General features: G+C 38.4%; 1 protein-coding gene across 2 annotated transcripts in view; it reads right to left on the reverse strand.

The window, feature by feature from the left end:
• LOC137284804 (tetraspanin-15-like) overlaps window positions 1–26,077 on the reverse strand; it is a 79,147-nt gene that overhangs the window by 40,039 nt on the left and 13,031 nt on the right. For both annotated transcript variants that reach the window (XR_010956922.1, XM_067816786.1), the window contains exons 2-3: window positions 14,251–14,436; window positions 2,877–2,951 (exon numbers count right to left, since the gene is read on the reverse strand). Coding sequence is in view for 1 of the 2 variants with exons in the window: in XM_067816786.1 (XP_067672887.1) it covers window positions 2,877–2,951; window positions 14,251–14,436 (261 nt within the window). In the remaining variant the exon portion in view is untranslated. The remainder of the gene's footprint in view (window positions 1–2,876; window positions 2,952–14,250; window positions 14,437–26,077) is intronic.

Below are 26,077 nucleotides of genomic sequence, written 5' to 3' on the forward strand. Positions count from 1 at the left end.
ATCCGGTGCTCTAACTTCCAGACTTCATTTCCTTCACAGAAAACCTTACATTCCGATATGCAACTCACAGGGTTTTACATGGGTCTGTATGGTTGTGTCCTAAATTGGGGCACTCCAACATTAGAGGCATCCTTGATGTCACTGTGACAGTATGGGTCACCAGATCTTTTAGATTTTTACTATTGCAAGTGTCTGCAGTTTTCTGCTAAAAGTTTGTTTTAGCAGATACCCTTTATAATTTTAACAAAATTATGCTGATACAGTAAACCAACAGTAATAACAAAATGAAAGGTCTGAAAGTCTGTGCATCTCATGACTTTTTTCAAACACATACAGCAACTTTATTCTACCTTTTCTTGGGTTTCTTCAAATGGTGACAGGAAGCTGCTGACTTGAGAGAGTTAACCAGTCTATATATACCTTTAATGTTGATGTTTCATTGCTTTAAAGTTACAATATTAAGCATTAAAATTTCATGACAAATATTAAATTGAACCTGCAACCTCACATATCCTGTTAGTAAGTCATAAGACTCAGTGAGCCACCATGCCAGATGATGAAATGGTGTTCAGTATCACTGACTTCAGTTGCCTGTATGCACAGGGTCTTTCTCTTGCCAGCTCTCATGAAAGTAATTCTATACTGTTATCGCCTATAATATTTCACCATAAGACACAACCATTTCTTTAAAAAAATCTTTTGGTTACTTTTATGAAGTTCACAAGTTAAATGCAACACTCATTTTTAGTAGAAAACAGTAAAAGCTACAGCTTGGGGAAATAAAAAAAACCTTGCCCTGTTTAGCATTTTCAATCAAAACCTCATGTTTTGATCATAAAGTATGACCCCTGTTGTCTGAGGCTGCCACAGTTTCAATGAACTGTCCATGTGACATACATTTGATGCATGGTATTGCATGTATATATAGCATGTAGAGTCGGGATCTGTAGATCACTCATTAGGCTAAGTGAAACAACACAGGAAAAACAAACATATACAATAGTGGTTCACTGACAGCTGATGTTGGACAGTCACACAGAATATCTGTAGGATGGCATACATAACAAGGTATGGATTTAGCACCAGCTTTGTCAGAGTTTATTCTAGCCAAAGTCTCTTAGAGATGTTGTACACAATAGGTACCAGAATAACTTAAAGGGTTCTATTTGGATTTCAAACTAGCTGCCTTTGGTGGACAAACTGCAGTAAAAATCATGATATTGTTTAAAATTTTATTTTTCAATGTGTTCATTTTTATAAAATTCAGAAAACAGAAATCATTTTATTCAGTTTATGAGCTTGTACTATCATTTGCATCAGAAATGGAGTCAAATATCTGCCTCTTGGTTGGTTGGTTGATGTTCTGCTTAATGCTACACTCAGCAATATTGCAGTTCTATTGAGGGAGTCTGTAAATAATCAAATCTGGACCAGGCAATCCAGTGGTCAACATCATGAGCACTGTTCTATGCAACATCATCAGCCAGCTTGACCACCCAAACCCATCCCGATCTTCACAGGTTCTGTCTCTTGGAAGGTCTCGACAAATCCCTGACTTCACCAAACAACCAACTGATTTGATAAAAGGTCACAAAGATCCCCTCAAGTGAAGTTCATTGATAATTTGTTGCGATTGTTTAATTATTCTTTGAATTATTTGTAATCACATTGTGAAGTTCAAGTTTCTTCTAATTGTTTAAGAAAATTCCATTCCCATGAGTTTAATTTCCATAGTAACCCTATTCCTTGGTTGTAATTAGGCTTGAGGCTGCTTCTGGCCCGTGTTATGTTATGATAATTTAATATTTAATATCATTTGTCAGTTTATCCAATTAATGAACACAACACATCCTGAGGCTATTTCCTTTAAAGACAAAAACATGATTGACTGTTTCCAGCTGACTTCATAAAATACTGGTCTTATTTCTTGCAATTAACCAACAAAATTATACATGATAAATTTGTTGGTCCGTTTCCCCTTATAAAAGTTGCATAGCCCATCACGACTATGATGTGACCAGCAATGTTTGTGATGCGTCTTTTTTGCACAGTTTGTATTTCAGACAACAAAAACATATTCTCCTTCTTCTGATATATCTTCCATAAGTTCACTTCTATATTTAGACAAGAGTCACTAGGAAAAGATGAAATTATAATTGGATCTACGGACCTATTTCTGCTAACCAAATTTATGAGAGAATGTGTTTTGCTTGTCTCATCTTTGTCTGACTACTATGTTTTTCTATTAAAAACATGAAAGGATTATCATTGAAACCTTTGGGATTTCAAAGGCTAAAAATGTTTCCAAGAAGACCTTTTTGTAATCGATTCATCTGTGCATTGCCAATGTGTTAATAAAGAGAACTTATCTGTTACCTGTTCAACAATCCTTATTAATTTTCCTAAAGACTATTGTATTGTGTGGTGGTGTGTGGTCATGTGCATTGTGCCCAGGTCACAAATCATTTGATGTTAAGTGACAATGGTTTCAGAGGGTCTTGGATTGGTGACCGACTCCTAACAGTTGGCACTCATATCTTAGGACTTCAGTCCAACCCCACGACGAAATACACATGATACATGTGGTCTCACCTTAGGCAAGTAAGTTCGTTCATGAATTGCCTCTATTCACCCAGCAGTGTATGGGTACCTGGTGGGAAAAGGCATTTGACTGATACCCATTATGTAATGTAATAGTGCTTTGGCCATGCTCAAGTGTGTAAACAAGTGCTTTATAAATAGACATTATTTTCATTATTATTCAGTGGTGTTATAATGATGATGAAACAAGGGCAAACATCCATATGCTGGAAACTAGTGTAGACTGTGAGGTGGCAGAGTGTCCATAGTTCAAAGGCTATAAACTATGAACTTACCTTCTCTCTATACACATATGCCACTATTCCGATGGAAACTTGGAGGAGGAAAGCAATGATGGTCCCCACCAGAAACTGAAACAAAACAATAATGTGTCATATATCATAAATTTCATATCATAAGTTCACGGTGGAAATAAATGTGTCATGATTAAAAACACAGCCTGCACTTTGCTTATGCTAATAAAAGACTGTAAATCATGTTTAAAATCATTATCATACAAATTCTTTAAAAGTTCATTTTAATAAATGTGTCTATGAGGTTATTTTTGTACAACAATTTAAAAGCATTCCATGGCCATATTTGTAAAATTGAAAGTATTCTTCAGGCAGTTGAAAGTTAAAGAAGTTACTTACCCACAAAGTACACTGTCTTTGTTTGAAGTGCCTATTTTTTTAAATTTGACCTAGTCTTAGTTAGAAAAAAAGTGTGAATATGCAACTGTATCTGGAAAAAATCTTTTCTTACTATTTTTTTTTATCTTTGTTGTTTACCGACACACTAAGCAATATTCCAGATAAGTAGCAGCAGTCTGTAAATATTCTAGTCTGGACCACACAATCTGTGATCAACAGCATGAGCATCAAGTGCATCTAAGTGATAGGGATATTACAACATGTGACAACCAAGCCATGGAACATGATCCACCAGATCACGTTAGTTGCCTGTTAAGACAAGCATGAATTGCTGAAGACCAATCTACCCTTTTGATAGGAATGTGCCAAGGACTTTAAAATGTCAACTGACTGTCCCATACTAACTTCTGTAACAGATGAATCTTGAAGTCATCAGTCAAGCAGCAATGTTCAAGACACATAAATCAGTTGGAGAACTCCAGAAATGTCAATATCAATATTTAACCACTTCCTTCAACATTTTTTTTCTCTGGCATAAATCATGTGTTTTCCATTAAGGGACACATTTTTCCTCACAGACCAAACAAACACATTTCACACCACAATGAGTCATTTATTCAAGCACAAAATTAGAACCAGAAAATACATCCTTTGATGTTTCTCTCTAAATAGTTATGAGGTTATCTTGACACTCCAATTTCAGCCTTGCACCAAACTGATTGCATCAAGTCTATTTTTAACTTCAAAAATTGAATCCTTCTTCCCCTTGAACACAATACCCGAATCCAGCATGTAAATTTAGAAAGGCAGCACAAAAACCTTTAACTAATCCCCTCTTGTCACCAGCAGTGGCATCAAAGACAAACGTTGGTAAATGAAAGTGAATAGATGCCCACTGGTTTGACACAAGGGTCGAGTCGATTCACACCAATCTAGTCGGATCAGCCATGACAATCCCTTGAATATCGAACAAAATTCATCCTGAATCCCTTATTGATTCTCATGACGCTATCCCATATGAAAAGGGCTCAATGTCCACTAAGTCTCCATACATTCGCGCAGGAAGTTTGTCAGTCTTCGCTGCAGTGGATTTGCATTCATTGGTTCAACGACAGCTGTGGAATGCTTCCAAGTGTATTTATTATGCAACAAGGGATTAACATGCTGTTGAGAAAATTTACAAGTGATCAGCAAAAATTTAAATGGATTATCAGTACTGGTGACCAGCATTCACATCACTGATTGGTCTGTTGGATTGGCAAGCATGAAGCAACTTGACACCACCAAGTGTGAATTGGTGCGAAATTGGAAGACCTAATTGGAGTCCCCCTGGGTAACCAGTGATATGGACACGATTCCTTTGGGCGATGAAATAAATATCACGTAAACATAATTCTTAGCACAAGTTGTATTGATGACTGGCTTCATGGAAAATGTATATTGTGAGTTATGGATTTGTGGCAACATTCCATAAGAGTTATCATCATGATCACTGCGTTCCAAAAGTGCAAAAAATAGCCAGTAAAAAGTTTGCCCTATTTCAATTCCATGTGTAAATTAACCATAAATTTGATTCCCCAGTCCCTTAATATAAACTGTCTGGTTAATACAAGAAAATCTATCACACATGTCGAAGGAAATTCTGGATTCACATTATGTTTTTACTGAGCATATTTCAAACCTGACAGCATTAATCTTCCTTAAGATTCCCTAAGTTTATAGCTTGAAGTGAATGACAGCAGAAAATTATTGCACTTCATTGACGACAGACACTTTATTGATCTGTTCCTCTTATCAATGGCTGACCTTCACAGAGTGAGTCCATTTTACGAACATCCTGTTAACATTAAAAGAGATGCAACACTGGATAGCTGCAAACTGGGTGACAAACTGGGTGGGAAGCTGGAAATGAGAACAGGAATACGGGATGACAAATGTTGACAAACTGAATAGGAAGCTGGGTGAGAAGCTGGATGAGAAACTGGATGGGAATCTGGGTGAGAAAATGGCTGACAAATTGAACAGGAGGCTGGGTGAGAAGCTGGATGAGAAACTGGATGGGAATCTGGGTGAGAAAATGGCTGACAAATTGAACAGGAGGCTGGGTGAGAAGCTGGATGAGAAACTGGATGGGAATCTGGGTGAGAAAAAGGCTGACAAACTGAACAGGAGGCTGGGTGAGAAGCTGGATGAGAAACAGGATGGGAATCTGGGTGAGAAAATGGCTGACAAACTGAATAGGAAGCTGGGTGAGAAGCTGGATGAGAAACAGGATGGGAATCTGGGTGAGAAAATGGCTGACAAACTGAATAGGAAGCTGGATGGGAATCTGGGTGAGAAATGACAAACTGAACAGGAGGCTGGGTGAGAAGGTGGGTGAGAAGCTGGATGAGAAACTGGATGGGAATCTGGGTGAGAAAATGGCTGACAAATTGAACAGGAAGCTGGGTGAGAAGCTGGATGAGAAACTGGATAGGAATCTGGGTGAGAAAATGGCTGACAAACTGAACAGGAGGCTGGGTGAGAAGCTGGATGAGAAACTGGATGGGAATCTGGGTGAGAAAATGGCTGACAAACTGAATAGGAAGCTGGGTGAGAAGCTGGATGAGAAACTGGATGGGAATCTGGGTGAGAAAATGGCTGACAAACTGAACAGGAGGCTGGGTGAGAAGGTGGGTGAGAAGCTGGATGGGAAACTGGATGGGAATCTGGGTGAGAAAATGGCTGACAAACTGAACAGGAGGTTGGGTGAGAAGCTGGATGAAAAACTGGATAGGAATCTGGGTGAGAAAATGGCTGACAAACTGAACAGGAGGCTGGGTGAGAAGCTGGATGAGAAACAGGATGGGAATCTGGGTGAGAAAATGGCTGACAAACTGAATAGGAAGCTGGATGAGAAACTGGATGGGAATCTGGGTGAGAAAATGGCTGACAAACTGAACAGGAGACTGGGTGAGAAGCTGGATGAGAAACTGAATGGGAATCTGGGTGAGAAAATGGCTGACAAACTGAACAGGAGGCTGGGTGAGAAGCTGGATGAGAAACTGGATGGGAATCTGGGTGAGAAAATGGCTGACAACTGAACAGGAGGCTGGGTGAGAAGCTGGATGAGAAACTGGATGGGAATCTGGGTTAGAAAATGGCTGACAAACTGAACAGGAGGCTGGGTGAGAAGGTGGGTGAGAAGCTGGATGAAAAACTGGATGGGAATCTGGATGAGAAAATGGCTGACAAACTGAATAGGAGGCTGGGTGAGAAGGTGGGTGAGAAGCTGGATGAGAAACTGGATGGGAATCTGGGTGAGAAGATGGCTGACAAACTGAATAGGAAGCTGGGTGAGAAGCTGGATGAGAAACTGGATGGGAATCTGGGTGAGAAAATGGCTGACAAACTGAATAGGAGGCTAGGTGAGAAGCTGGGTGAGAAACTGGATGGGAATCTGGGTGAGAAAATGGCTGACAAACTGAACAGGAGGCTGGGTGAGAAGCTGGATGAGAAACTGGATGGGAATCTGGGTGAGAAAATGGCTGACAAACTGAATAGGAGGCTTGGTGAGAAGGTGGGTGAGAAGCTGGATGAAAAACTGGATGGGAATCTGGGTGAGAAAATGGCTGACAAACTGAACAGGGGGCTGGGTGAGAAGCTGGATGAGAAACAGGATGGGAATCTGGGTGAGAAAATGGCTGACAAACTGAATAGGAGGCTGGGTGAGAAGCTGGATGAGAAACAGGATGGGAATCTGGGTGAGGAAATGGTTGAGAAATTCAATAAGTAATCTGTCTGAGAAGCCACATGAGAAACTGGGTGATAAGCTGGACAAGAGGCTGGGGAAGAAGCTGGTCGATTATAGGGGTGAGAAGCCAGAAACTGGGTAAGATACTGAGTGTGAAGCTGGAAACAGGATTTGGATAAATGATGAAACAAGTTGTTAACTCTAAATGGTTTAGGATGAAGCAATCCTAGTTCTGACTGGATGTGTACCACTCCTGAGGCACAATGACACCTATCAGTGAAGTCACATACCATTCTCAGTTTCATTGGCTATAATGGAGAGTAATGTAGAGAGGACCTAGTGTGATCCATATTTCCTCAAGCTGTCCTATTTACAAGCTGACGAGAAGTTAATAACTGCCTTTCTACATATCACTGTTCACTCTGTTACTGCATGGCAGATTGTACACATACTAAATGTTCCTTAAGCTTTTGAGCAGTATATACATTGAATATCACCGACTGCAGCCTAAACAATCATTCCATGTGACTCTGGTCAACACTGTAATCTAAGCTATTAATTTTCCATTAGATCTGTTTAGACAGAAAACATTTTGATAACTATTCATTTTCATAGCATCACCCAATGGAACACCATATCATTGCACCAGCAATGTAATAACAAAGTATATAAGCTGCTACACTGTGACATAGTGGAGCATATGGAGAATGTGTATCAGTATCTACATGAGCGACTGAGTAGGTATTGGTTAACAACACCTTCAGCAATATTCCAGCAATATAATGGCGGGCAGCACCAAATGGGCTCTTAACAAATAAACTGCTACACTGTGACATAGTGGAGCGTATGGAGAATGTGTATCAGTATCTACATGAGCGACTGAGTAGGTATTGGTTAACAACACCTTCAGCAATATTCCAGCAATATAATGGCGGGCAGCACCAAATGGGCTCTTAACAAATTCATTCATGTGTACAATCCACCCTGGATCTTCAGCGTGATAATCAGATCCTTAGCCATTAGGCTACCTCACCACTCCTATCTACAAGAACCATTTGCTGCACTTGTCCATACATCTATGTCACAAAAAATGTGAGATAAACTGTTATTTATGTTTAACCTCACACTCTGCTATATTTCACCTATAGGATCGTATGGACCAGGCAACAGACTGAGCAGCGTGTGACACAGTCAGGGTATAATATATAATATAATGATACACAGTCAATCACGTCAATGAGCCAGACCTTGCTATCCATACAGGTCATTACATCATCAGTTGCTGGCTGCGAACGTAAACTATGCAGCATGACATCATATCACGTCAACAAATCTATCACTGAAAATTTTTACAGTGCACATGAAGAAACATTAGAAAGTTACATCACTTGACGTGTCTACCCATGAGGGTAATAGGATAGTTGTATTAAAATGTAAAATAACATACTTATCTCATCAAGTGAACTGACAAAGATGAGCTGCATGTGGAGGGAATACATTTCCTGATCGTTGATCTATATCCTACAATTTTAGATTACAGACAAAAAAATATTTATTGTCAAAACTTGAATTAGACTTAGGACTGACACTTTGAACCTTATCTCTTCAAGCACCATGACTGGTACTGTATTTCATGGCTGTATACCAGTACCGAGTTGTGAAAGCAGCCAGCCACCTGTTGTCATTATGTCTGCTTAATCTTGAGCAATAGACTTAGAGTGCTGACATTTCACTGTGAAGCAGACAAATAACATCATTAACTTCTAATGTAAAGGTAACACTAAAGCCTCTTCATTTGGGATTGTCTAGGCAGCAGAACCTACAGACAAAATGTCACTGAATAGGGATTATTCTAATCGATCTTGTTCAGTTGTTGTCTTCAACCTGTGGTACATGAAGTCAGGATCCATCATACATACTTGATGTCACAGCTGCTGGGGTACTGTCACCATTACAATCAGGGTGCTATCACTGGATCACTTAACTCACACAAGAAGATCAACATGATACACTGTTCAACAGTTAGCAGTCAAGTGGGGAATTACGAGAAAATAATGCATTGCATTGTTTTGTTTAATGCTAATATTGATCTGAGATATATCCCAGCTATACGATTATGTTACACTGTTCAACAATCAGCAGTCAGTTACAAGAAAATAAAGCATAGTAATAATATTGTTTAACACACCGTCATATATCATCACCATCCATCAAGACTGATCATGTAGCACATCGGCCAGCTGTTGTGACAAGCATACTGTACTAGAGATCTGGATTTATCATGAATCCACAGTGGTTGTTACTAGTCAGATAGAGTACTGTTTAACTACAGAGGCACCACTCACTCCACACATGATCACACAATACATCTCAGATGCAGTTTTGCTAGATCTTAGGTCTACCTATTCCATTACCATCACAACCTACCGGTTACCCATTTACTGAGAAGTATACAAAAAAGTGTGTACACATGAATCAGAATACCTTACCGAATAACCCAGATCGTGCGATTGATCGATCGGTCGACCGATTGATTGATTAATTGATTGATTGCTTGATTGATTGATTGATTGAGTGAGTGAGTGAGTGAGCCAGCCAGCAAATGAGCATAAGTTCTGTGCTGTTTTTAGCAATATTCAAGCAATATCTGGGGACCAAGAATCCACACCAGTTTTTATTGGTCAATATCATGGTCAATACTCGACAGACCATTCACATCACACTTGCCCATATAACACCATACATGGTTGTTGTAGAAATCACAGACCCCATTTGTTCGATTATGGACTGTTTACGATTCCCATTACCATCAAAATCTACAAAAAACCCATTAAATGGTAGGCACACATAAAGATTTGATATGGCTTAAATTGGAACATCATATCCATACTCTTTGAGATGAAATTGAAATTCTAGAGAGCAGCAGGTGCACAATTAATTCCCACTAAAGAGCCACTCTAAGAACTCCACTCCGCTCCTCTCCCCTCCCCTCCCTTGTCACCATGGTATCATCTGTGCCTGTCAGTCAATGAGCTCAGCCCTACATTATACATTCTTCAAAAGGATGCTTAATGGAACATTTACTTAAGGACAGCGGAGAAACCATAACAGTCTTCACAGAAAAACTGCTGGCCATTGCACAGACTCCCAATGAACCATACTACATGGTATCATATATAAAGCTTTTATTAAGATAAAGTATAGTGAAAATGATGTAGCTTGAATCATTGGTCAAACCAAGCTTAAGCATTTTTACACATGTAGGTCGACTTCCTCTTTTAGAGGTCCATGAGGCTGCATAGTCCCTGGCCCTTCACCAACCACAGGCCAGTCCAAGTTTATCGACACATTATAACCAAACCACATCAAATGGTGTCCATCATCTTCTTGAAATCAGTATCGACTATTATGGCCTGATTGGGACCACGGATGACCAGTACTGGTCATGTTTAAAGGATGCAGGAAATGGCAGTTGTCCAAAACACTCCCAGCAAGCCTAAAGGCTGGTGTTTAACAGGATGAAATTATTCCATCTTCCTTTGCCTGGGGCTAGTTATTATGGTAAATCTAAGTGGCAAATCTTTGCCACTCCATCTTAGCACAACTTGTCCAGTCGTCAGTTATTGAATCTGTTCATAAAATGATATGCAGGGAATCGCTAACGTGTTCTCTCTGGACTCTGATGAAGTTAGCTGGATACTTTAAGGTGAGGTCGTCTAGTGCTCTACCATGTTTACCCAACATGCAATACAAAAGGCCTTTCTAATCAGTACACATTTTGGGATGGAAAATTGAATTATGATCTCAATGAAAACACGATCAATGATCCATCACAAATGTCAAGGCCTTGTGCCCTTTCTCACAAGAAAATTAGGAAACAAGTCCAGTACTAGCGATAGAGTAAGTGGATGAGCCGGCAAAGATAGTGCACTCAGGCGATGTCTATTGTCAGTGTTAAGTCATTCTCTTGCAAAACAACAGTCACATGAGCTTCTTCTAATGGTTGGTTGGTTAGCTTGTTTGTTGTTTAATGTCACACTCAGCAATATTCCAGTTATATGGCAGAAGTCGATAAACAATCGAATCTAGATGGGACAAAGCTACAATCCAGTGATCAACAGCATGAGTACTGATCTACGCAATTGTGATATGATGACGTGTCAACCAAGTTAATAAGCCTGATCACCTGATCCCAATAGTCAAATCTTACAACAAGGATGGGTTACAGAAGATCAATTTTAACCTATGGATTTCTTCTAATGACATGTTGTAAGCATTACCATATTGACACAGCTAGTGTAAGGTCTGGAGTGAAGACATGAGATATTCTAGAGAAAGCCTGTGCAGTAACTTTCATCTTAAAGGAGGATTAGGCTCAAGCAAACATGCACCTGTAGCAAACATACATAAAATAATCCACTCAGAAATCGGTTTGCTAACTGTTAATGCTGCTCAATCTAGCAGTATATACCAGCTGAATGGGATACATTTTTTTTACCTAACAGTGATAAATAAAATCTTGTATAACAAATTTGCAAATGTTAAACAGTGTATAATTGTATACAGACTTTGGATAGAGTGTTTTCTAAGAACCCCATTGCTGACTGTAAAAGCCCAGTAATAATCAGGAATAATGGGAATTTCAGGGTGTATAATAGTTATTAAACTGAGCAGGTGACGTAAGATGTCATTGATATCATATCTGGCATTTATGAAGTCCGCCATCGAGATATTGTTGATATAATGCTAAAACCCAACTCACTCACTCACTCACTCACTGGCATTTCTGAAGTCCGCCATCGAGATATTGTTGATATAATGCTAAAACCCAACTCACTCACTCACTCACTGGCATTTCTGAAGTCCGCCATCGAGATATTGTTAATATAATGCTAAAACCCAACTCACTCACTCACTCACTGGCATTTCTGAAGTCCACCATCGTGATATTGTTGATATAATGCTAAAACCCAACTCACTCACTCACTCACTCACTGTATCTGGTGGTCAATCTGAATCACTGCTTCTCATGGCAATCATATGACCGTCTAGTCCAGACTTTATTACCTACTGGCCTCCATCATATAGCCATGTGTAAGACAATGTCTACATTTCCCACACAGTGCAAAACAATGTCGAGATCAACAGACTCCATTTGGTGTCCACTAATTTCATTCTAATGATGGAATATGACAGTAACAGCATTATGTAGACAGTTAAGACAACAACAACAACAACTAGGGCATCTGTCTCTGATGCAGGTATGACGTGGTATGGATGTATTTTTGCATCACATGTAAATGTCAAACATTCAAATGTCAAGAGACAGCAGTAAGACAGCCGTTATGATTCCTTGAGTCAGACTACAAGAGTCGACTGTCCTGTGACATCCCTGAGCAAGGTCAAGTGTTCTATGTCATTCCACTGCCATCATAATTATGCCCACTGGGAGTGGTCCAAAATCTTTCATATGATTGAGCTTGAGTTTCAAGTGGTTAAGGAAAGAGTGATTTACAAAAAAAATGTGACTGGATTGTCCATGTCAATAATATGGTACTTGACAGTAAACTATATTTAGATTGGCCAGGATTTTGTTAAAGGTCACATGCAACCAAAAAATCAAACATAATTAAAACACATTTATCACTTATTCATGACATATAATATACATTGCTGCTTTTAAAAAAACAAATAAACAAAATTATAAGCGTACAAATCGCGATTCAAAAGTGCAATATTTTCTACTTGGGCTTACTTCCCCCGAAACGAAGCCCTCGGGAGACCGAACCCAGTCATAGCGGGTGGATATGCACTCAAGTGTAACGACGGCTTCCGATTGGCTGTTCCATTTGCTGACGCGCTGAGGGTTCATGGTGTGTACAGAAAGATGATCTGTTTGATGGGCATTTTAGAAGTATAGCCAGTCACAAGAAAGTAAGATTCTTTGTGGATAACAACTTCTTTTTGTGTACTTGATGCGTCGTTTCAGTATGGATTCATATTCTGTTGTCAAGCAAAATCATATACACGAACAGAAGTCATTATCCATGAAGAATGTATATAGAGATGTTGGGTTTGGAAAATACATGTTCTCTGAATTTGTGCTCGATCCAATAAAAAATCATGTCAGTAGCGATGGTAAACTACTGCGTGGCTGGAATCTGTCTTTCGTCCAAGTATAAAACAGGACTGGTATCTGGAGTTTGCACAAGTTTCCGTCAGATCCAGTCATCCGAATAAAATGAATGTAGTTTGTTTGCAACCCACAGACATAAAAACATGTCATGTGTATCACACATGCCTAATTACATAATGGGGCAGACACGGGACTCGGGTGCAGGAGTCATAAATCAACTTAATTTCTTTATGTCGTATAGTCTGATAGGTGTTAAGTTCAAATTGCATGTGGTCAGTGATTGAAGCTGTGTATTGCATGTTGTCTTTAGCAGACAGGCAGACAGACATGTAGGTGTGAATAACCTTCAGCAACCCATGGCTGCCTTAAAAGGTGACTATGCTTGTCATAACAGGCAAGTGACCTGTGAATGTCCGGGGTAGAATAGGCCTCCAGCAACCCATGCTTGCCATAAAAGGCGACTATGCTTGTTGTAAAAGGTGACTAACAGGATCGGGTGGTCAGGCTCGATGACTTGGTTGACACGTCATTGGTTCCCAATTGTGCAGATCAGTACTCATGTTGTTGATCACTGGATTGTCTGGTCTAGACTTGATTATTTACAGACCGCTGCCATATAGCTGGAATATTGCTGAGTGCGGCGTAAAAGAAAACTCACTCACTCACTCACTCACTCACTCGAGAATAAACACCAAGGTTGGAGCAGTTACAGGAAATCTGCTGGAGCTGAAATAACGTTCACAGCGCAGGGCCTTGGCGCCTGTATATCCAAGACCATATGTGTTATAAAGACTTAGTCTTACCCAGATTTTCACGGGGTCATTGCAGGGAAAATGATGAATTCTTAGTCCCTTAACTAAGGAGACACCACATATCCTACTGGTACTTGTGATCCTAAGGTGAAAACATCACAGACCTGAAGTTGCCAAAAATGGTCATGCCTCTGACTATTCAGAGACGTCTTACTTGTGAACTGTTTATTCCTTTTCAAACTTGGGTGAAAAAGCTACAAAGAGTAATAAGACTTCGTAGATCAGTTATAATCAGAACTTCTTATATGGACAGTCCTGTCTCAGCAGCGTTAATAGTCTTTACTACTTAGACTTGTTTCTGTCTGGCCACTTAACATCAAAGACAACTGCACTTACCAGTTTGAGTAAGGTCGGGTTCTCGGTGACAGTTCCAACAAGACCACAGAAAGCATTGATGGCAATGAGAAGACCAACCACGATCAGGAGAGCCACAGGAAGTGCAAGTCGATTATTTACTGACTGGATGTCCTGCCGATGAACCTCCACGATAACCCCAATACCCAACAAGATGATTCCAACACACTGAAACAAAGACAAAGCAGGTTAAACCAGCTAATGTTAGAACTGATTACCCTATGTGATAATCCTTATAACCTTTTAGGTAATTACCACTGAAACAAAGACAAAGCAGGTTAAACCAGATAATGTTAGAACTGATTACCCTATGTGATAATCCTGATAACCTTTTAGGTAATTACCACTGAAACAAAGACAAAGCAGGTTAAACCAGCTAATGTTAGAACTGATTACCCCAGTGATAATCCTGATAACCTCTCAGGTAATTACCACTGAAACAAAGACAAAGCCGGTTAGACTGGGTAATGATATACAGTATGGTTCAAAATTATTGAGAATAGCTAAAGCATTTCATATTATTAAACGAGAACAAATCAGATAAAATTGAATGTATTGTGAAAGTGAACTGACCTTTTCATGTTGTGTAGGTAACAATTTAATATTTTATCAAGTCTCCTTGAGCTTCACGGCACAGTCTAAGACGGGTAGGCATACTTCCTATCAGAGAGGTTAGTGTCTCGTGAGTTATGCTGTCCCAGTATCGGACCACTTCTCTCTTCATGTCTTCAATTTTTGTCAACCCCTTTTGATTCACACATTCCTTCAACATCCCCCAAATGTTCTCAATGGGATTTAAGTCAGGACTATATGCAGGAAATGGTAATGCAGTCACATTTTTCTCCTGAAACCACTGCTTGGCATGTTTTGCGGTGTGTTTAGGATCATTATCTTGCTGCAAAATCCAGTCATTTCCATAAAACACATGTGCACTTGGAAGGAGAAAATTATCTAATATGTCAGTGTAGTGTTGACTTGTCAGATTTCCCTCAAACACACACAGCGGGGTCGTTCCTAATAAGGATATCCCTCCCCATACATGAAACTTTGGGCTGTATTTAGGTCGTCGATACAATGGTGCTGACGCAGACTTTGTCCATATTTTCACATTATTGGGATATACCCATATTGAGCTTTCATCAGTAAAAATCACATTTTCCCAGTCAAAGTTTTCATGTGCCAAACACCACTCAACACGCCTGTCTTTATGTTCTTGTTTCATGAGAGGAGAAGGAATTCCAGTCTTTTTCTCCCATCCAAGATCAATCAAATTTCTTCTAACTGTAGATTTTGATACAACTGTTGATCCCCTTTCTATCATTTCATACCTGATGTTTGAGATGCTTGCCCTTTGCTTTTTAGACGCTAAAATTCCCAGCCGGACGCGATCTGAGAAGTCCAATTTTCTGGGTCTCCCTGCTCCTTTCTGGTGCCCAAAATCCATTCCCTCTTTAAAATTCTTCCTAATCCTATACACAGTAGAAAGAGGAGTTCCTGTTCTCTCTGCCAATGTATTTACATCATCAATTCCTTGATTACACAACTCAAAAATCAACCTTCTTTTATCTTCAGCAGACATTGTTGACAGTGCTGAGGAAAATGACGTCTGCTACAAATTCAGGGGAGGTAACTCTAATTGTACTATACTCAGTAGGCGAAGATGAGTTACCTCCCTTATACCAGTACTTAGTTTTAAGTATCAGTGAATCAGTTGAGGTGTTAGGATAGCTCAAAGTAAGAAGAAAAATTCTCAATAATTATGAACCAGACTATAATTGATTACTCTTCCCGATAATCCAGGTAAGTCAATTAGCTAGGTAATTCCCACTGAAAGAAAAACAAGATATGATAATGGTTGAGTGAGTGAATTCACTTTTATTTCATATATAGCAAAATTCCAGTTATAAGGTAGCGGTCTATAAAATAATCAAGTCTGGACCAAACAATCCAGTGATCAACTACATAAGCATCAAGCTACGTACTTGGGATACCATGACATGTGTCAACCAAGTCAGCCGGCCTGACCCCTTGACAATGAAACATTTATCTTGCTGTTTTTTTAGAGTAAAACAAGGTTATGTTTTGTTTTAAAGTCATCAGTCTTTGTTTAAACCAAAACAATCTAATGGAATATCAAAGAGATACTGGCGCCATTCTGTGGTACTTAGGATATGAGTTGTTTCCAATATCAGAGTAAGTGAATGAGTTTAGTCATCTGTTAAGATATAACTGTTCAATAAATGCAGCAAATAGCCATCAAATCAGGAAGACATCTTGGGTTTGAAGCAATAACATCAACCTGCATGATGACTTTGGTAACTGCCGTAAAGCCATTTGAGCCTCTTCAGACATGGAGCCTATTTTGAAGTCATTTTCATCTCAGATATCATTAACAATGCTTTGCAATGTATATCTGTATTTGATCCATTTTCATCAAAACATTCAATGAAATCTAGCTTTACAATTTTCATTCAGAAATATGAACAAGATAATAAATTCGGGAACTTTCTGAAGGAAATAGGAAAAACTATATAAATACAACAAAATAAATAATAAAGAAATGCTCAAACTGAAAACATGTAAATTGTAGGTATTCAAGAGCTATTTTCGCAGGTTTTAACTGAAGGGAAACATAACTGGCATTTACATTTCAACTTCTAAGAATCAATATCATGAGCTGCCACTTCTTCTGTCTCAGAATCAATTCCTTCCAGCTCAGAAAAGTCAAAGTCAGTTTAAATCCACACCTCATTTGTATGAAAAGTGTACATATATTTATCAAACAGGGATCACATCTCCAGACCCACACTCCCATCCCACTAGAAATAAATGTCAGTGTTCAATTATTAATGGCAAACTTCCACTTACTTGAAACGTCACCGAGATACCATTTCATCATGACGCATGAGTTTTAAGATATGAGATGGTTAAACTACACAATTCAAGGAAAACAAATGTAATGACAAGAGGATGAGAGTTGCACCAACTAGCTTGATCATGTATTCATACATATTGCGTTGCACCATTGATACCATAAAGGAATCGTGACCTGACGGTTATGTGAAAATTTACAGTTACTTGATATCAAAACTTTTAAAAGAAAATAACTCTTAAGATAGCATATGGTGATGTGAATCGAATCGTATTTTGTCGTGTCGTGTCGTGTCGTGTCGTGTCGTGTCGTGTCGTATCACATTGTTGCAAGATATCACGATGGTGAATTTTCTGTATCATCACACATCTAATAATATTTTATTTCAGGTGTTACATTACTAAACAAAAGTCATCAGAAGATGACATATCCACCTGGCCCCCACATGTTTGAAAGGACAAATCATCTGACAGTTACTTGATGTTTTCTTAGATTAAGTTTGAATCGTTTCCATGGAAGTCATGAAAAATATAAATGCCATATATCTGTAAACAGCAAAGGCCCTACTTCAAGATCTGTCTCATATATCTGCCAAGATCTTTTGAAAGATATCAAATGGTTTTCGAGTTGTGCTCTGGAAACGAAGCCTATCCCTCCCTTTTGAGACTGAGTCAGAATCGTTTCCATTGAAACAAGGAAAATGATAAATCACAAAAATCTGTAAATAGCAAAAGGCACCACGTTGGGATCTGCCACATGTATCTACCAAGTTTTGCTGACAAATATTAGGACTTTTTGAGATGTGCTCTGGAAACGAAGCCCATCCCTCCATTTTGAGACCATAAATCCGAAACGTTTCCATGGAAACTGACAAAATATTATGTCACAAAAAAATGTAAATAGTGAAAGGCACTAATTTGGGGTCTGCTACACATATCTACCAAGTTTTGCAGAAAAATATTGAATAGTTTTTTAGTTCTGCTCCGGAAATGAAACCCATCCCTCCATTTTGAGCCTAAGTCTGAAAAGTTTCCACTGAAACCGAGAAAATATTATATCACAGAAACCTGTAAAGAGCAAAAGGCACCACTCCAGGTTCTGATTGATACATCTACCAAGTTTTAGAGAAAAATATAGAAGGGTTTTTGAGTTCTGCTCCGAAAACAAAGCACACCCAACCATTAGACTAACACCAAAATGTTACATGGAAAAACAAAAAAAATAAGAATGCCCAAGCTCTGTAAATACAATGTAGCAAAAGGCACAACTATAGGTTGAGATTATTATATCTATCAAGTTTGGTTTAAAAATATTAAACAGTTTCTGAATTATGCTCCAGAACAAAATGATTACGGACGGATGGAGGAAGGACGGATGGAGGAAGGGCGTATGGACGGATGGACGGACAGACAGACGAGGCATTGACAATATCCCCCCGCATTACATGCCGGGGGGACAAAAAAGTGTCATACAGGAAAAAACATTTAAAAAATATACCATCTGGTCATATGGTCTACGAGATAAGTATCATTGATAAAATCATAGATAACGACAAAACACATATATATGCATATAAAACATGGAAGTACTGTGTATGTTCTAACTCAATGACATCACCATCACTGCCATCATCCCAGAACAATCATGGCAATCTTTTAGAGGTTCTATCATCTTAAACAAACTTGTTTCCCATTTGACATTCATTAAGCGAACAATGTATTATAAACTTGTAAAGATTTCACACATCGCCAACAAGACCACTAAACCTGAAACAACAATCCCTTTAAAATACAAAGGTTTCCTCTTAGAATAGAGCATATGGTTTAAACAGAGATATTCCCAAATTTGCAGCAATCAAACAATCAGCTGAATGTGCCACATCGTACAGGAAATGCCAAGCTGGTTATCATCGCTATGTCTGCCAATAAAAATGTCGCCATTGGCTCAGTTTGTCGTGTCACTTTCAAGTCTGCTAATTTAATCACGGACAGGAAAATACAATTACAGGGTGGAAATCAGAGGTGACCGATGGGTGATTGTGTCAGCGATCATGCCGCTCATGGCTAATAAGCAGGCAAGGGTGGTCTGGTGACTTCAGCATGGATGACTGCACGACAAAGATGCATTAAGTTTTTACACGATAATGATAGTCCTATTAATCCTGATTTGTTTCGTTATGAAGTAAGTTTTCAACAGTGACTTGTAGCATTTATGTCGCTAAATGATGTAGTTTTACCTTAATTTCATGAACGTTCATGATTAAATGGTAATGGACAAGTTATGTAACAATCACGCAACGGCGGCTCAACTTATACCAAGTACACTGATGCAGGTAGCAGGACCAGTAGCAAGCCATACACTGACATTTAGACTGTAATGAATCAGCAAAGGCTTGATTTATTGTTGCCTTGAATGGTGTTCCGGTAGTCATAGCATGTCAGCTTGTGGGAGGAAAAACAGAAGTGATCATAGATCTCTAGTGGTAAAGACCACCACCTTGGTGATCAGGATATGGAAAGTGCAAATCTAGCAACCATTCTCGATAACTGTATGTATCATAATTCCTTTCTATTTTGAAAAAAATATTATGGAGACATTTACCATTTTTTCACTTAAGCATGTTTCAAATTTGATCTGAAATATGATGCTTGATATAGACATCCAATCAAATTACTCTCATGAGCAAGACAAAATGTCTGCCAGGTTTCTCTTTAACCACAGATGAGTTTAGACAAAGACATTACTTCCAATACAAACATGATGAACCAACAGTACTAACTGATCCAGGGTAAACATCTTCAGAGAATCAGATGATCAACTATGCCTACGTACACAAACATAATAAATTTGGGATTCAAACCCGGGAACACAGGTTCCATGCATGCCTAAAGGTTGCAACTCAACACAGTAAATTACACCATCAAACAATCATTGCATGGACAAGCCTTGATGAACTTCGTTTGGTAAGCTGACAAGTGATCAATGCACTACAGATGTTGCTATTTAGTACCATATTCACAGGACAAATTTATTGTCATTTACCAATATTCTGCACTTCATCTCTTTACCAAAACATCTGAGACACAAACAATTTGATGCTGGTTATAACGTAAAAATATTGTTTAATGTGTTCATACAAGCACACACACACACACACACACACACACACAGACACACACATAAACACACACAAAAAAATCGACATTCATGACAATATTCACTATGGTCTATGTTAATTACTTCAGTATGGGACACATCGAAGCAACTCTTATGACAATATACACTATGGTCTATGTTCATTACTTCAGTATGGGACACATCAAAGCAACTTTTATGACAATATACACTATGGTCTATGTTCATTACTTCAGTATAGGACGCATCAAAGCAACATTTATGACAATATACACTATGGTCTATGTTCATTACTTCAGTGTGGGACACATCAAAGCAATATTTATGACAATATACACTATGGTCTATGTTCATTACTTCAGTATGGGACACATCAAAGCAATATTTATGACAATATACACTATGGTCTATGTTCATTACTTCAGTATGGGACACATCAAAGCAACTTTTATGACAATATACACTATGGTCTATGTTCATTACTTCAGTATGGGACACATCGAAGCAACTTTTATGACAATATACACTATGGTCTATGTTCATTACTTCAGTGTGGGACACATCAAAGCAACATTTATGACAATATACACTATGGTCTATGTTTATTACTTCAGTATGGGACACATCAAAGCAATATTTATGACAATATACACTATGGTCTATGTTCATTACTTCAGTATGGGACACATCAAAGCAACTTTTATGACAATATACACTATGGTCTATGTTCATTACTTCAGTATGGGACACATCGAAGCAACTTTTATGACAATATACACTATGGTCTATGTTCATTACTTCAGTATGGGACACATCAAAGCAACTTTTATGACAATATACACTATGGTCTACGTTCATTACTTCAGTATAGGACACATCGAAGCAACTTTTATGACAATATACACTATGGTCTATGTTCATTACTTCAGTATGGGACACATCAAAGCAATATTTATGACAATATACACTATGGTCTATGTTTATTACTTCAGTATGGGACACATCAAAGCAATATTTATGACAATATACACTATGGTCTATGTTCATTACTTCAGTATGGGACACATCAAAGCAATATTTATGACAATATACACTATGGTCTATGTTCATTACTTCAGTATGGGACACATCAAAGCAACTTTTATGACAATATACACTATGGTCTATGTTCATTACTTCAGTGTGGGACACATCGAAGCAACTTTTATGACAATATACACTATGGTCTATGTTCATTACTTCAGTGTGGGACACATCAAAGCAACTTTTATGACAATATACACTATGGTCTACGTTCATTACTTCAGTATAGGACACATCGAAGCAACTTTTATGACAATATACACTATGGTCTATGTTCATTACTTCAGTATGGGACACATCAAAGCAATATTTATGACAATATACACTATGGTCTATGTTCATTACTTCAGTGTAGGACACATCAAAGCAACTTTTATGACAATATACACTATGGTCTATGTTCATTACTTCAGTATGGGACACATCGCAACTTTTATGACAATATACACTATGGTCTTTTATGACAATATACACTATGATCTATGTTCATTACTTCAGTATGGGACATATCAAAGCAACTTTTATGACAATATACACTATGGTCTACGTTCATTACTTCAGTATGGGACACATCGAAGCAACTTTTATGACAATATACACTATGGTCTATGTTCATTACTTCAGTATGGGACACATCAAAGCAACATTTATGACAATATACACTATGGTCTATGTTCATTACTTCAGTATAATATACATCAAATACCTGCACCTTGGATATTGGTTTTATAATCATACTTATCAGGGATGGAAATAACACAATAGTATCTTTAAACCCCTACAGTAATAACATTTGGCACTACCCAATAACCTTTTATTAAATTCTACTAGCCACATGTTTACATTAACAAACCTAGTTTGGACTACCAAGCTTTACTAATTTCAATCACTCCCTCTGCTTTTGTGAATATACATTTATATGATTTGTGTGTTTATCCTTCTCTGAATGATAGAAAGGACATAAAATGTGTAAAGTCTGGAAGGCTTAAAACAAATTTCAACACAAGTCATAAAAACTGACTCCTTGAAAAGTTGCATAAACAAGCAGTCATCCTGACAGTTACATGCAAATGTCTTCATATACGACAGCCATCAAAGTCTGAGTACATGATCCATCTGTGGCCATACCTAGCGATTATTTTGAAGTATCATGTTTAATGCTTTTGAGAAATAACATTTGCAATATTACAGCATAAGAACACATACATAAAAGAGTCATTAAATTTCTTCCAATTCTTAGTACTGACATTGTCAGGTCCGATTATCATGATTATGTAAACCCATGATAAACATAATTCTTTGAAAACATTTTTTTCGCTTGAACACATACTTGGTTTACAAGTGACAGACTATCTGAAAACCCTATTTCTGGATCATGAATAAGAAGATTCTCTAGAAACACATATGAACATCTACTTCACTTGACCAAGTTAATCTGAGACAATGCAGTTGATCCTTGTTGCAATCTGATATCAATGTACACATTTTTTATCAAACTCAGCCTTCCCTGCAGCCATTGAAAGTTGACTGTAGAGTAGCAGCAACAATCTAAGGTGGAGCAGTTCCTCACACTTCAAGATGGCATAAGTGATGTCTCTACATCAGCATCATCAGATGCTGGCAAAAACAGAAAAAACCCCTACAACATCAAAAGTTGTTGGTATTTATATGGTTACTTTTTTTTGTGTTTATATGGGTACTTTTTTAGGAATGAGTGAGTGAGTGGTATTATACTGCTTTTAGCAATATTGCACCTATATTACCGAACCAACACATTACCCATGAAGATGAGTGAGTGAGTGAGTGAGTGAGTGAGTGAGTGAGTGTGTGGTATTATACTGCTTTTAGCAATATTGGACATATATCGCCAAGCCAACTCATTACCCATGAAGCTACCCTATCCCGCCACCCAGAGTGATTGAAAGAGTGTTAATACTTCTCTTAGATGTATTTTCCTTCATGTCACACTGTCTCATCTTTACACACAAGACAAAAGTATTCTAGGTCTTGTTCTCTACTTTGCTGAAACCCATGAGCAGTCACAAACCAGCAACCAGAGGGGCAATCTGAGTTTATAGCAACCAACAACAGGATTCTGGCACGCTCAAGGTAGACAACTCTGTACAAAAACTACAGCTCCAAGACAACCCATAACTCAATATGCCTTGCATGAGTCCCTTACCCTGCTCATATACCAGCTCTGTTTACTCCCATGGGAATCGACAGATAATGAACACACTATTGCATGCTATGCTAATTCTGATTGTAATTTCTGAAACAGTCGCTAATTATGATACGATTGAACCAGTGGCTCTTCTTCATTATCAAGGACTACAAGCCACCACTACAATAGTCCTTGGCACTTTCCATTGTCCATTCAACTCTGCTGTTGTGCAAGGCTCATTGAATTCTTTACTGGTCCAACAATAGAATAAAGATTTTGATTGCCAGTGACATGACGCCTTGAGCTATTGACCCAGTGGTAACAGGTCTGCTCTTTAGTCAAAGACCATAGCAGACAACTTCCTGTCTGTGTTGTCATAGGGTCTCAGTCCTAACTATCTAAATATAGCACTGGTCACAGCAATTATAACACTTGGCTGTTCCTTCCAGTCGCAAATGGTAATCAGACAACTGGTCAACACTGGCTACTTCAAAGGTATTGAACAGATTGATGGTGAATCCTGATCAGACCTGAGGGACAATCTAACAGTACTCTACAATCAATACACACTTTGGTATAATCCATTTGCTCATTAAGATTTTGAACCAAGAGACAGGTTTAATGTCCTGGAATAAATACATGTAAAAACTTAAAAGCTAACTTCAATGTATTTTCTTGCAGAAGCTTTACAGGAATCTGTGAATTGATTCCATCTTAACAAAATCAAATCAAGCTGTAATTCACCTTTCTGTGGAGAATGAAATTCTAAGCAATCTTTATCGTGTCCTTCATCGCATCCTTGTGCATCTTAGTGAGAAAGTGAGTGAGTGTGTGTCTAGTTCAGACCAGATATATGGGGGCGGTCTGTAAGTAATTGAGTCTAGACCAGACAATGCAGTGATCAACAGCATGAGCATTGATCTACATAATTCAGATACAATGACATGTGTCAACCAAGTCAGCAAGTCTGACCACCTGATTGTTTTAGTTGACTCTTACGGCAAGGTTGGGTTTCTAAAGACCAGTTAATATTGTAATGCTGATGATTGTCATAATGTAAATCACAACAAAAAGAGACATTGTGTAAATCATTTGTCAGATGGTCCGGCACACAAACTGCTTTACTTGTGCAGCAATGATTTGCTCAGGCAAAAATATTGTTGTGGTTCTCTGATTACCCATCCTGATATGTTACCATGGTAACCACCATACCAATATTGCTAATTGTATTAACATAATCAAACTGTTGATTAAATACAGACTTAGCTCATTAGCAGAATCTATTTTAAGAATGAAAAACAAAAGTATTCAAGGACGAAATGACATCAGTTTCTGAAACCATATAGTGGTAAATGCATAAATATGCAAAAACACTGACACGACCTAAGTGCACATTTTTTTCAGTGTACCTCCATCCCGTAAATGGAGTCAAACTGACCTGCTGCAGCTTAGTCCAAGTTGTTAATGAATAAAGTGCACTGGTGCAGCTGCCAGCATGAATCAGTCTGTATTCCAATCCATCAATTTAGAGCTGTCACTCTGAAAAAAAACAACAATCTAGGTCCCTCCTCCCCAAACACTTAGATCCATGTGAAGTAGGTGAGGAGAATATCTACAAAGTTACTAACTGATGATGGGACCACTGATGAGTGATGATGTTTAGGTAGGAACCCAATAACCACCAAAACTTTCATGCATTTGTTCAGAATTTGGGAAGCATTTGCACAGTGATCCAGATAATTATTTAGCTTCACTGTGAGTACGTTTCTAGTATAAGACCACACATGTCAATATTCTAGTTCTTCGACAAGTAACGCCCAGTCAATCCAATGATTAATATTCCCAGTATTGAACCATGGGTGACCATGTTTGGCAGCATGTGAATTGACTCCATAGAGTTTCTAGGACTTCCGTCCTGCTTCTCAACAAAGAATATGTGACAGGCATGTGGTTTTCATCAAAATATGCCTCTGTTTAGTCAGCAGTAAATGGGTACCCGGGTGGATGAGATACTCATATCACTGGTAACCTTTTAGCGTCTCACAGGCGTATTAGGTTGAAAGGTTGTCTGCCCCATAACAAAGCATATAACACCTTTAATCAGTATACGTCTCTGTTTACTCAGCACTAAATGGGTACCTGGTGGGATGAATGATCATATCGCAGACATTGTAAGTTGTAGTCAGTACTGATCAGTAATGTTAGGGCTTGTAGTATACATCATGTGTGTGGATGTTAGTACAATATATAATACTCACACTTTGCTCAGGATCACAAAATTTCATAGCTTTACTTAAAAGTCCATGACAAATAAACAACATGTCAATAGCAGGTATGGGATCCACAAGATGCATGACACACCGAAACCTAACATCCATGTCTACTGTAAGCTGAGATATTTAAACCAAATCTTACCCGACATAATAGTTTTCTGCTGAATCCATGGTTTGATCTTATCCTATTCAAAGTGTATGTAGTACACACATTACTGCAGCACAGATCATCCTTGAACCATATTATTTTACTTTCAGCCCAACCTTACCAGTTGAAGTGAT

Source organism: Haliotis asinina, chromosome 5 (assembly GCF_037392515.1).
Source record: "Haliotis asinina isolate JCU_RB_2024 chromosome 5, JCU_Hal_asi_v2, whole genome shotgun sequence".
NCBI lineage: Eukaryota > Metazoa > Mollusca > Gastropoda > Lepetellida > Haliotidae > Haliotis > Haliotis asinina.